The sequence below is a fragment of the Parambassis ranga genome, chromosome 10 (genome assembly GCF_900634625.1).
Source record: "Parambassis ranga chromosome 10, fParRan2.1, whole genome shotgun sequence".
Taxonomy (NCBI): Eukaryota; Metazoa; Chordata; class Actinopteri; family Ambassidae; genus Parambassis; species Parambassis ranga.
This window is the reverse complement of record NC_041031.1, coordinates 5,724,121-5,737,697: the sequence shown is the minus strand read 5'-3', so window position 1 is coordinate 5,737,697 and position 13,577 is coordinate 5,724,121. Positions and strand designations below refer to the sequence as shown.

The 13,577-nt window shown below is 43.6% G+C and overlaps 3 protein-coding genes across 4 annotated transcripts; 2 read left to right on the top strand and 1 right to left on the bottom strand.

Annotated features, from left to right (window-relative positions):
• Positions 1 to 135: 135 nt before the first annotated feature.
• smim19 (small integral membrane protein 19) lies at positions 136 to 1,355 on the top strand. The gene is made up of 3 exons (XM_028415452.1): positions 136 to 388; positions 614 to 738; positions 835 to 1,355. The coding sequence occupies exons 1-3, from the start codon at positions 255 to 257 to the stop codon at positions 909 to 911; spliced, it is 336 nt and encodes a 111-aa protein (XP_028271253.1). The 5' UTR covers positions 136 to 254; the 3' UTR covers positions 912 to 1,355.
• Positions 1,356 to 2,871: 1,516 nt separating this feature from the next.
• Positions 2,872 to 9,330, bottom strand: pld7 (phospholipase D family, member 7). 2 transcript variants are annotated; one of them, XM_028415445.1, is made up of 12 exons: positions 8,991 to 9,330; positions 8,465 to 8,560; positions 6,568 to 7,476; positions 6,218 to 6,405; positions 5,950 to 6,130; positions 5,756 to 5,870; positions 5,548 to 5,675; positions 5,235 to 5,435; positions 4,876 to 5,015; positions 4,196 to 4,361; positions 3,998 to 4,097; positions 2,872 to 3,762 (listed from the first exon to the last, which is right to left on the bottom strand). In XM_028415445.1, the coding sequence occupies exons 1-12, from the start codon at positions 9,105 to 9,107 to the stop codon at positions 3,560 to 3,562; spliced, it is 2,544 nt and encodes an 847-aa protein (XP_028271246.1). In that variant the 5' UTR covers positions 9,108 to 9,330; the 3' UTR covers positions 2,872 to 3,559. The 2 variants fall into 2 exon arrangements, with proteins under 2 accessions (XP_028271246.1, XP_028271247.1); XM_028415446.1 differs by lacking the exon at positions 8,991 to 9,330 and adding an exon at positions 8,688 to 8,951.
• Positions 9,331 to 9,343: 13 nt separating this feature from the next.
• gpr137 (G protein-coupled receptor 137) lies at positions 9,344 to 13,372 on the top strand. The gene is made up of 8 exons (XM_028415449.1): positions 9,344 to 9,510; positions 10,695 to 11,167; positions 11,398 to 11,453; positions 11,572 to 11,812; positions 11,944 to 12,093; positions 12,212 to 12,337; positions 12,413 to 12,531; positions 12,645 to 13,372. The coding sequence occupies exons 2-8, from the start codon at positions 10,802 to 10,804 to the stop codon at positions 12,739 to 12,741; spliced, it is 1,155 nt and encodes a 384-aa protein (XP_028271250.1). The 5' UTR covers positions 9,344 to 9,510; positions 10,695 to 10,801; the 3' UTR covers positions 12,742 to 13,372.
• The last annotated feature ends 205 nt before the right edge of the window (positions 13,373 to 13,577 follow it).

Here is a 13,577-nt window from a genome sequence, read left to right as displayed (position 1 = left end):
GGAGAACAGAAGGATCAAAAGAGGGAGAACGAGAAATACAGCTGTTTGTGTGGTGTTGACTTCAGGTTTGGAGCTGTAGGGGGCAGCAGTGCGCTCTGGAGCAGAAAGTAAAACCCCACGAAAAAGAAGAAACGCGGAAGTGACGCGATTGTTTTTACCATACGCAGCTGAATCGCAAGCTAGTGCTAGCTGTTTGCTGTTGTCAGTTGGACAGTTTTACCCGCAGAGTTTTGTCGTAGTTGTGCGTTATTCTGATGGGTGCTCACGGGGTTTTAGGGAACGAACCCGAGTCCTTAGACTACTCGGTGCATGAAGCCTGGAACGAGGCCACCAATGTGTACCTGCTGGTTATCCTGGTCAGCTTCGGCCTGCTCATGTACGCTAGAAAGTAAGTATACATTTATTGACTATCATTCGCTCTTATTACTGTGATTCTAATGTCACACGACGTAACTTGATTGTATTGTCTGTAAATCTAATCCCCCAAAATCTACTGCATTACAATTACATTTGGGCTTTAAATATTCATGTTGACGTGTTTCTGAAGTGTTTTGGATAAAACTGCATCTCCCTGCGCCATCTCATTTCCCTGCGTTGTTCTTGTGTCACCTAGAAATAAGAGGAAGATCATGCGCATCTTCACTCTTCCTCCGACCGCGGGCAGCAGCCCAGAACCAAACTTCTATGACAGCCTGCAGAAGGTCCGCCTGAGACAGCAGCTCGAGATGTATTCTCTGGGTGAGGATATCTTTAGATTTACACAAGACACATGCGTGTCTTACATATGTACGTTTAATCACATGTTGTACTTTTCTTCTCTGTTGGTCCCCCTAGCCAGGAAGTTTGAGCATCAGCAGCAGCATCAGCAGCAGCAGGGTCAGACAGACAGTGTGCAGCTCTCCATGGAATGAGGACTTGAATAGAAAAGAAAGGAAAAGACTTGGATTAACTGCAAGATCAGAGCAGAAGACTCTGCTCCCATCCGTGCTGTCTGTTTGTGTCTTCATTCACCCTCTCATCTTCCTCCGAGGCTTGTGCCACAGATGCAGTTGTGCTGATAAATATGAACCAGGGAAGCTTTGAGGAGGGTAACGTATTCCAGGTCTGCGGTCTCACAGAGCAGTGACTCTGGTGTGAAGTGATGAACAGCATACTGTGCGTCACAGAAGTAGTTTCATCAAGGCTTGAGGGGAAAAACGGCCGCTATGTCTTCTAAATGGAAGGAGGTCCTACAACTTTAACATAGACTGTAGATGTTTTTGATTCTTTTCTTTTTACTAGTCAGACATGTATAGATATGTAATTAAGAAAAATGAGGTTCTTAATGTGAAAATAAATGAATAAATTCTGTGTAATTTTTAGTGAGTGGATCAAGTTTTACAGCCACTATAAAAGTACATATAACAAGGTGTGCTGTCAGGATGGTTGGTAAAACACTGCTCAAAAACATAAAGACTCCTAAAATAACACAGTTATAGTATTCCAGTTGAAAATCTTTATTCATTACATAGTGGAATAAAATAACATAAAAATAATCAATGTAAATCAAAATTATTAACCCATGGAGGTCTGGATTTGGACCCATACTCAAAATGAAAGTGGAAAATCACATTACAGGCTGATCCAACTTGAATGGAAGTTCCTCAAGACAAGTCAGAATGAGGCTCAGTAGTGTGTGTGGCCTCCATGTGCCTGTATGACCTCCCTACACTGCCTGGGCATGCTCCTGATGAGGCGGTGGATGTTGTCCTGAGGTATCTCCTCCCAGACCTGGGTTCAGGTCAGGGGAAAGGGCAGGCCAGTCCATAGCATCAATGTCTTCATCACTCCACTTGTGGACGTCAGGCCCTCATACCACCCTCATGGAGTCTGTTTTTGACAGTTTGTGCAGAAACATGCATATTAGTGGCCTGCTGCAGGTCATGTTGCAGGGCTCTGGCAGTGCTCCTCCTGCTCCTCCCTGCACAAAGGAGGAGGTAGCGGTCCTGCTGCTGGGTTGTTGCCCTCCTACGCCCCCCTCCACGTCTCCTGGTGTACTGGCCTGTCTCCTGGTGTCTCCTCCATGCTCTGGACACTGTGCTGACAGACACAGCAAACCTTCTTGCCACAGCTCTCATTGATGTGCCATCCTGGATGAGCTGCACTACCTGAGCAGCTTCTGTGGTTGTAGACACCGCCTCATGCTACCTCTAGGGCTGAGAGCACTGACAAAATGTAAAAGTGAGCAAACATCAGGCAGAAAGGATGAGAGCAGAGAAGTGGTCTGTGGTCAGCACCTGCAGAGCCTCTCCTTTATAGGGCTGTCTTGATAACTGCCTCTCATTTCCACCTGTTGTCTGTTCCATTAGCACAACAGCAGCTGAAACTGATTCAGTCAGTGTTGATCCTAACTGGACAGGCTGATTTCACAGAAGAGTGAGTGACGTGAAGTTACATTGTGTTCTTTAAGTGTTCCCTTTATTTTTTGTCTGAGTTTATATCTTTAAAGGGGAGTTGGCTTAAAATATTAGCATTCACATTAATCCTACCATGTTATTTATTTAGTTAGTTAGGTTGTTTTGGTGGAATTTTTTATCAGTATAAACTTGCCAATATACACCAAACTGATCTATGAAAAAACTAAATAAGAATATTGATATTGAGGCAAATTATACCTTAAAAAATACCAGTACACAGAGATGTAGCTGTGGTTGTTAAAGTATGCACAAACCAATTGCATTCACTTTTGTCATTGTGTGTCAGTAGAAGTTTTGAGAAACTCCAATCTCCATCAGCAAAAGCAGCATTATGGGAACAATTTTAAGTGCTTTCTTTTATAAGAAAGAAGACACAAAATCTTAAACACAAGATAATAACCCAAGAATTCTGTCGCCAGCTGGGGAGCAGATTTTATTTAAACATGTAGTAAACGGTTCTATTTGTCAGGAATCATGTGAATTCCAGATTCAACAGTGCAACAGTTTGAAGTAACATGTTCACTGACAACAGGAGGAAGAGAACAAACATACATAGATAACCCTAAATTAAGAAAGACCTACTGATGATCAATACACTTAGATGCGTAACAGAAGAAAGAAACAAAACGTCCTCACTTTGAGTGATCTCTATTCATCCTAGTGATGCTTGTTCAAACTGGATCTCTGTGAGCCATCCAATACTATTTACAAAAATCTGACAGATAGTCCAATGAATGAATGATTACACACAATCTGCCGATAGTGTCAGCAGTATAAACATGGCTGTGGACACCTTTCATTTCCCGCATGGGATTGTTAAAGCTCGACACCAAAAATGCTCCAGGCATAGAATAAAATTGTACAAAAGCCAGCTCCCTTGCACCTCAGCTTCTGAGGAAATTGAACATTAAAGTATAAAAAGAGCACAATTTTAAAACTAAAAAATGCCATTATATACAGAAAAATATGACCAGCCAGTTAACAGCATAAAAATAAACTGTGTTCACTCACAGCAAGCTCTTTCTGCATTCAGAAATTCAAGTGACAGGAACAAGCAAGATGCTCATCTAGAATGCAATGCACTTTGTTTGAAGGACAAGCCCTCAGTGTGGACTGTGAGGACAGACGTCCACGTCATCAACAGAGAGTGTGCTGGCATAGCTGGAAGTCCAGTCTCTGAGGAAAAGCTCCTCTGCCTGGTTTTGCAGAGTTTGCTGGCCTTCTTTAACCACAGAGCCGGTCTGGTTCACCACCAAGCCCACACCAGCAGTGTGGGTGAAGTAGTTTTCTGACCAGTTAGATGTCCCTGTAGACACAAATGTCAACTGATTATAGGATTTATTTAAGAAAATATAGCTTTAATGTGATAATGTGATGGGATTATTACACAGCTATGTGGAGTACTTGGATCTGATTGGTCAATTGCAGCCTGTTTGCAAATTTGCACAAGATTCTGCTACAGAGTAATAAAAAATGGTGGACAAAGTGCATATGAATGTAAGGCGCAAACTACTTCTCAGTATGTAGAAAGAGCAGCCTACCTATATAGACCACTCTGTCTGTAACCATGTACTTGGCGTGATTGACTCGGGCAAAGGGAATCTTCTCCTGCTCTGCTGTTGAAGGCACGTGGAAGATTTTCTACACAAACAGAAAAAAGAAAAACAGCAGGACTTTAACATTTGTAGGTTTGTTTAAGGTCGTTTCAGCTGTGAAAGAAGTAACATCTCCATACGTACCACGTCAATGTCACACTTCAGTGGAGGCTTGTTGAGCACCAGCAGGGACTGCAGGAAGATGAACATGGAGGCAGGTGAGTGCTGCCAGCAACTCACCATCAGTCTAACCTGCACCCTTCTGGTGCACGCTGCGGCACGCAGGGCTGAGTCGATGGCAGGCCAGAACCTGAGAGCAGGAGGCCGCGACAGACAGACAAACAGAGAAGTATCACAGTATAGTAATAATAATATGAAAATGTCTGCCTGTTTGCAGGCAGGAAAAACACATATTGCATCACTGTCATTCCCTCCACTGGTCTATATTTGTATCCACGCATCATATATTGTGCTCATACTGTGTACTCTGAGTTGGATTTTAGTGACACTTACACTCTTATACTCTGTACTTAACTGCATTTAATGTAACTTGATACCTCTGGAATTTCCTTCGGGATTAATAAAGTTTTAGCTTTTTTTTTTTTAGATACTTTAGTAATCCCAGAGGGAAGTTGTTTAAGGCTGCTGCCAAGCAGTGTCATACATTGACAAGCAAGGCGCGCCACAGGCACAGGTGAAGTGTCTTGCCCAAGGACACACAACAATGACTAAGGGAGGAGTTGGGATTGAACCACCAACCTTCGGTTATTGGACAACCCTGCTATCCCACTGAGACACTGCTTATATAAAAAAAACAAATATACCTGAGTGGCTCTGTGTACTGAGACAGTGGAAGGTAGTCCATGACGGAGATGTAAACGAACTTCTGGGCATCGTTGACGACGGACAAGATGGTGGAAAGATCGTCAGAGCGGCCACGGGCTGAGATTTTTGGAGGGGCGCTCTACAATAGTCACAAGCAAAGAGGATCAAAATGTCATGAATCTTTATTTTTTTTTAACCTTGCATACATCCCTGTAAATTAAGCTGACATTAGAAATTTACAATAATTTCATGTCACATATTCCACACCCTGTACATCTGGAAAAATGCACCATAGCCAGCGCTGTACAACTAGTCTCACCAAAAAGCACATTTTTAAGCACTTCAGTGTTGGACTTACAGATAGGTAGACATGAGCAGGTACTCCGTTGAACTTGAGGTAAAGGGGTTTCTGGGAGCTGGACAGGGCAGAGAGTCGAGCAGGCCAGTAGGGTGGTAGAGAAGCGTTGAGGCCACCGATGCTCCAGTACACCCCAAAGATTCGAAAGGCATCCAGAGCCAGGCAGCTGCAGTCCTCTACTGACAGGCCCACCTCCTTCACCTTGGTTCAACAAAGCACACAGATTAATCCAGCTGTAGAAACAAGGGATTGGTTAATGATAGATAAGAATGGAGTTTGTTTTTACTCTATTGTCCACCAAAAGCTCACGTACCTGACTCAGAGAGCGCCAGTCCATGTTTGCACTACCCACGTACAAGTGCTTTTGGTCAACTACCCACAGCTTAGTATGAACGATGCCTCCAGTTAGAGCGTGGAGGTCTACCTCTCTTACCTCTGCACCTGCGGAACACCACACATGAAATTCACACAAATATATTCACAAATATCCTGCCCCGAGAATATCATCCTTATCATCCTACCCGTTGCAGCAAGTTCTGCTGTGTCTTGAGTGGAAGTCTGGGGGGAGTTGACAGCAATCTGCAGTTTTACACCTTTGGATTCAAGCTGCTTCAGGTGCTCGAAGACCCTTCTTCCCTGCCAAATGTGTAGAAACACATCAGACAGACTGACGGTTTAAATCAAGGTGTGCTACATCATAAGACACTGTCCTCACCTGGGAGTCAGTAGAATCAATAATATCGAGATCGCTATTACGCAGGGTGAAGTAGAAAGCGGCGATGTGGACTGAGCTGTTGGCCTTATCCAGAAGATGAAGCCAACTGTCTGCAATGGTCCGTTTGGATGAAGAAGACAACTCATGGAGACCGACAGGAATACTTTCCACCAGGTGTACTCTGAACAGAGAACGGCATCCACATGATAGGAAGAATTAAAGAACCAAACCCAGCCAGAGAAATGTAGGTTGCATTGATGTTACTTACCGGCAATCGGTGCTACAAGGCTCTGGCACTAAGCCAAAGCCTTCCAGCCAATGTAGCTCCAGGTGCTCCGTGAGCTGAGCCACAGACATGGGAAGCCCATAGTGCCACACATGTTGACTGAATCCTCCTAGGAGCAGCAGTGTGGTGGGCAGGAAGCAGAAGAGGATGAAGCTGGAGTAGCCTGAGCTCTAATGAACAAGATTTAGACTGTATTTAAACTTGGGCAAAAAGCAAAACACAGCTCAGGCAGATGTTGCATCCTAAGGCTGTTACTGCATGGTGTGGGAGAACCCCTTTATATATTACCACTGAATGTGATAGGTGATAGGAGTATATACAAGATAACCCACCTTAGTTGACTTGGTTGATCTCACTTCATCAGGCTCCTCGTGTGCTACAGAAGAAGTGGATTCATCTCGTCTCTCTGCAGGTTTTGGAACCTCAGACTGGTCTGTCAGCAGCTGATGATGTTCTGTCACGTCCCCTGAATTGAGGCCTTCAGATTCTTCACCTGCTGAATCATCTTCATCATGTTCAACATCTGATGAAGATCTGCTGTCCTTTAATTCATCTACATTTGTCAGCTTTGTTTCCCAGGGTGGGTTTTCGCCCATAATCTCCTCCACTTGGCCGTCATCAGTGGCATGAACAATCTGTGCAGACTGTGCGGTGTCTCCTGAGGCAAAGAGGGAAACTCCTTTAACCTCGACTTCTTGGTACTTCTCTGCTGTGTCTTCATATGGTCTTTGGTTATCTGTTATGGTATCAGCTTTGGTTTCTGAGGTTTTGCTCTTGTCTTCTTCTGCTCTCAGGGCTGGTCTTGGGCTTACTGCCATAAGGGGGTCCTGCACAGACTCAGACAAACTCAAGCTTTGTGTTGTATAGGTCACAGAGGTTTGAGCGGTTGCAGTGGGTGGTTCTGTGCTGCTTATTGCAGAAGGTGCTTCAAGGCCAACTTTGGGACTGCGGACTGACGGTTGGGGGAGAGCCGTCTCTCTGACCTCGGACGACTTTGATTTCAATGTGTCCACACTTCCTGATTTCTCAGGAGGCTGAGATACATGAGCAGGAACATCTTTTTTTGGAAGAGGCAGCTCTGTGATCTGACTGACACTGGTGGGTCGTTTGTGGAAAGTAGGGATTCGGGAGACAGATTTTCCACCTTTGCGGTTCATGTCTTCTTTCTCCTCAAGTTCTTTTTTTGCAGCCTTGTTATCAGCCTGGAGGCGGTCCAGCACAACAGTGCAAGATTTCAATACCTGAGGAACACAAAACATGTTTCTTAACTTTGTATCTTATTCAGCGTATAACACACACGACTGTATATGAATAACCAGAGGCACATAACACACATAACAGCATCTATTTTAAAAGGCAGCAACTAAATATCAACAGTCATTTCTGAGCTTAATATTTTTCTTGTTGTTACTGATTGTACCTCACGTTCAGTCCAGTACTGCAATGACTAGAATAGCCACGCCTATTCAAATGACCTGGATGAATGATACACCTCATCATTGCCACCACAAATAGAGTGACCATGGCTACAACATCATTGAACCTCACCTCTAATTTTCATAACTGCATCCACACACTCATTATGTCAGGAACCACAGTATTTTATGGAATGGACAATATGTATTAAAGTCTGTGCCCTGTCTTCTTTTAAGATGGGGGTAAACCTCCATGTTTGATATGGTTATATATGAGACAGAACATATTTTTATATCTTTACAGATGTGATCCACAGCATCCCTTACTTATGCTACTATGGACGTAACTCACCTAGGATCTCATTTTTACTTTCACTTAAAAAGGGATCATTTCCTTCCTTGCTCGTTTTTTTGCCATCTTGACGTATAGAAACCGAATGACACAACATGCACATGATAGAAAAACTATTTTGTCTGACTTATATGATAATGTAAGCACTTAGTGATATCTGCTCCTGGAACGGACCACATATGAATCTATAAATCCAATTCATTTATCAGACTTAGTTATAATAAGACTATTTGAATCAGCTAGATTAGGTGCAAGCCGTTTCAATGAGATTAAGGCACTGACCTGCCATTATTTCCTTCTAATGATAAAAGCTGCTGCACTAACACAGTTACACAGCATTACTCCTCTCAGCCACACCCAGGCCTCATGGATCCAGCTGGCTGACTGTTCCTCCTCTGCAGTTTGTACCTACCGGCGAGTGGACTGCGTGTTTGCAGCTGTGGAAGTGAAATACAGCCTTACCGTGTTATCTGCCTCCTCAGCAGCTTCCTCCTCCAGCTGCTGATGTGTCTCCATCACTTGGTTTTGGACAGACTCCGAGTCTGACTCATCTGTCTCCTGCCAGGACAGAAGAAGCCGCAGTGTAATAAGCACTAGTTATTAGTATTTCGGCTGCATCTTAACAATTAAGTTAAGCAAATAATACGGAACCAATTTTTCCCCAGTAAGTGAAAACCAAACATACCATGGTGACAGAAGTTGCGGTGCACGGTTAACGGCTTTGGTTTAGTGTGGAGTTCACGCTAACGTTAGCTCGTAAAACTTATGCTAACCAGGTAACTACCTACGACACAATAAACTTATTACAACAGCATATGTGCGGTAATTAAACGCAGTACAGGCGCTTTATGTCGCCTCTTTGTCTGTATTTCGCGGGTTTAGCAGCTAACGTCTCTGCAGTTAGCGAGCAAGCTACGTGGCCGTCTGTAAGTTTTCAGCAGCGGAGGAAGAGGAGGCGGAAAGGCTGACTAATAAAAAAAATACCCACCTCGTACGTAACTCTCTCGTGCCGGCGAACCGACCTTCTCGGTGTCGTGTCCGGCAACTCCTCCTCACTCATCTGAGCCGGGTGTATGGACCTTCTGGATCGGAGTATCATCGGCATCTTAGACGCTTTTAATAATGCAGCACCTTCGTTACACAACGCTGCTGCTGCTGCTAACGGACGGAGCAGAGCGGCCACTGCGCTCACGTTTGTCTGCAGTTCAGACGGGAGCTCTGCTGAGGAGGTGTGCGGAACAAAAGCTGCACTCAGTGGCTACTGCAGGTATTAAAACACAGTTCTATTCATCGGCCTGTAAACACCCGGTGCATTGAGTCTGTTTAGAATGATCCTTCACAACAACAGGTAAACAATAAATTGAAGAAACCGCGATTTCCTGTCATCGCTGATTGGCGAATTGGAATCAAACGGGAGGCTCCGCCCATCTGACGTCACGCAGCTCTCACAACACGGAAACGGGGTCAGTGTCTTCAGCTGCGTATCTCGGGAGATTTACCTCAACAAGGTTTGTTATTATCGTTAAAGGTTACTGACAGCTTAGGTATTTGAAGGCGTTAGAGGCAAACAAAGCCACCGACCAGTGTCGGTTCACATGTTTACAGTAGGTTTTAGTTAGCCTAGCTGTGGCTGAGCTCCCTGAGCGGAACACAGCAGGTTGTTGTTTATATTACAAAGACTGGAGACTAGCTAGCTGTGTTACCGAGTTTCAAAGCGCGATGAAGTTTACCCAAGAGCTTTGACACTTTTAAAATATAATCTACGCTCTGCGATATAGAAGTGTTAAATATAGTGTTAAGGTATGTAGAATAGAATAGAATATACTTTATTAATCCCTTTGGGAAGGTCCCTCAGGGAAATTTGGGTACCAGCAGCAATACAACACCGACAGTCAGAGCAAGCAGCTAAAATAGAATAAAATAGAATATAGTACAGTAAAAAATAAGAGATAAGAGGAATTATGTACATGTAGTGTATGTCCAAAGTAAAAGAACGCATTTGCTAATGTACTTTTACATTAGAACACTGTACACTGCGATTAGTGACAGCCATGTACCATAATGATGTGTGGTTCAGATAATGAGGTTTTTCAAATATTAAATATAACATTAAATTTCAAGCTACAGACTCCATTTTAGTCTTCAAACGTTCATTAGATGCTGCTCTATCAAACTTGTATTCAGAATTTTCTCATTCTGAATCGTTTCCGCACGCCAGGCTCTCAAAGTTGGAGTGGTTTTTGAGGTCTCCTCTGCTGTTACCATGGGGACAGAGGCGTACAAAGCTTTGAATTGCTCTGATTCTCCAGCAATTCAGAGCAATGCTTCAGCTGAAGCAATCAAACTTGTATTTTCTTCAGGAAATGCCCTTTTCTAGTTTGAATCAATATCAATACTTCAGCAGTAGGACTGCAGTGTTGTTACATTGTTATGACAGGTAAGCCATCTTTAAAATCTCAGGAATGCACCTGAAAATGAGTCAGCACAATCCACAAAAACCAGACCAAGTACACCATTGTTGAGCATTGTTTTTGTTCGTTTATGTGTTTTTAAGTATTTACTACATTGTTGTAGAATTCAGCCTCATGTCGAACACACAAATATTAAGTGGTGTTACAGTGTTTGTGTCATAATACATGGTTGTTGTCGTCCATCATTTGCTGACTTCTTGTGAATGTCCTTCTGCCCTCAGGTGTCTCATGTAAAAACGCTTTAGGAGGAGGAGAGGATATGGTCAGACGCCTTCTGTGACAATGAGAGTCTATTAGTCCCATCACCCTTCCAGTGGAAGCTCAACTCATGGCGGCCCCTCCACCTTCCAACTCCACTCTGCCTCCACCAGTCCCTTTGCGTCCAGCAGTGGCCCCGTCAGTGCAGCTCGGCTTCACCATCCTCTATACTGCTTTATATGCTGGACTGTTCCTGGTGGTTTACGTCCAGCTGTGGCTCCTCTACCTCTACAGACACAAGAGATTTAGCTACCAGAGTGTCTTTTTGTTCCTCTGCCTGCTCTGGGCTGCACTCCGCACCACCCTGTTCTCCTTTTACTTTCATAATGCGCTGGAAGCAAACCACCTTCCTGTTACAGTCTACTGGCTGCTCTATTGCTTCCCGGTGTGTCTGCAGTTCTTCACTCTCAGTCTCATAAACCTGTATTTCACTCAGGTAAGGCTGGGGAGAATAGGCTGATGGGTTACTTACTTGACTTTTGGACACATTAGTTCATTACTTCTCATGTGGAAGAAAGAGAAAGTAATAGAAATGTAAAAAGATCTGATCTGTTGCAACCATGTCATGTTTCTTGTATTGTCCCAGAACAGGGGAATTCCTTTCTGCAGCATGATAGTGAAAGTGATTGTTGTAGTACAACTTGTTGTTTCCCTCTTGCACTGCAGGTGTTATTCAAAGCCAAAGCGAGAGAGACTTACAGCTTAGAAGTGAGCAGAAGACTGTAAGTTTTAGAAAATATTACTTTTCTCTAGAATAATGCTGGATCAAGTTTTGATTATCTTCATGCAAACTCACAGTTTGAACTACTAATTTATTAACCCCCCCTATGTCTTCTACAGGTGGGTGGCACGGTGTCTATATGGCGTATTGTGCACTATCTTCCTCGCTGTTAACCTGGCGTGTGCTGCTCTGGGGGACCGAGGCAGCAGTGATGGGACAGGGGTCTGGACCTGGATTCTAGTCCTTACTCGAGTTCTAGTCAACGACTTGCTCTTCATCTTAGATGCCGTGTTACTGGCTGCCTTGCTGTTACTTCTGACCCGGCACTCACGCTCTACCAGCCCATACCTGATCAGCAGGGTGTGTTTAAAATGAAATGCAATTAAATGAGACACCACACATTTTAGCATCAGATGCTCTATAATAAAATGACATTGTAATGAAAATCTCTCACTCACTCTAGACTAACTGTCTTATTTTTACCTGAGCAGGGGACCACAGTGTGCCGGACAGCTGCCCTGGGAGCAGCAGTGATCTTACTGTTTGCCAGTCGAGCCTGCTACAACTTGACCGTGCTCATTCTGTCCCAGAACTATCGTGTAGAGTCCTTTAACTTTGACTGGTACAATGTCTCCGACCAGGTAACTGACTGAGATAACCATCAGATAATAAAACCAGTCTACTAGTGCGAGACTTGCATTCTTTTGTTTGACCATGAGCAAGTGAACATCCGTAGCCTCTGCGTTGGTTTGTTTTTAGGCTGATCTGCAAAACGATCTTGGTGACAGAGGCTACCTGGCCTTTGGTGCCATCCTCTTCATATGGGAGCTGCTTCCCACCAGCCTGCTCATCCTCATCTTCAGAGTTCGCCGGCCTGCCCAGGAGGTAACTAGTGCTGACAAGCGCTGGACTCAATAACTGCAACACAGTATTAACTGGTGACATGACTTATTCTTACAGAACATCAGCAATGCCATCAATAACAGGCCCCTGCCACGTCCGTATTTTTTTGATGACCCTCAAGGCAGCGATGAGGATGCACCTGTTCCATGGGCGCGCAGTACACATTCAGAATCAAGGTACTATCATCACAAACCCTCTGACATCTTTATTGGCTACATTAAATTGTAATGTTGAGCGACTAGTAACACAGTGTGGTAAGCAAATCTGTCTTTTCCTCTGTCTTTTCCAGCTGGTATGAATCAGAGACTGCTCCTCTCCTGTTTGCCAGCAACGCTCCAGACCAGAGCCACCAGCACCACTCTTTTTACTCCACACCACAGAACTGAGCCCAAACCTCTCATCCTCTCTCAGGGTGTCCTTGATGATGTTCATCTCAAGGACAAGCTACACACATTCAGTCTTACCTCCCATTTTAAGCAGATTTGCACTGAAGAGCTCAGGAAATCCTCAGTAAGCAATGACTTTGCACCTTGTAGTGTAGATGTTTAGTGCGTCTTGGTTAAAAGGGAACAAACTTAGTGGGTCATTGTCCCATTGATCAGTGAATGTAATGTAAACTAACCTTACAATTCCTAAATATGGCCACTTACATTCATTTATATTCCCTAATGTGATGCCATGGAGTTCACAAGCATAGCCCAATTAGCACTGGTTATACTTAGGTCTTTGGCACATTTAAGTACATCACCCATACACTGCTGCAGGTGTTTTTTTCCTTCAGGTCTAGTACATATGTAAAAAGTGTAATTTTTCAAAATTAACATTCTTATTTCATTCCTGTGTGATTGTATGTTGATGTATTTATTTTGGAACTATGGTTCTTCATTTAACTGTAGCTAAAAAACTAATGTTTACTCTCTGTAAAGAACTTCCTCAGAGTCTCTCTCCTGTTGTATGACTCAACCACAACTGACATTTACTATGTAAACAACAAACCAATAAAAACTCCCAAATGAACTTCCCCAGTCCTTTGCTTAGGTAGGTGAGTTTTGTATTTTTATATTATCTGCTTTAAATTTAGCATGTAATTCAGTAGTGATCATCAGCTATTTTAATGTATGTCTTCTTTTATTGGTGCCTTTACGTTTACAGTACTGCTTTTCAGTGATGTTTCTGGTAACCTTAATAAGCCTGGAGCCAATTATATGAATTGCAACATATA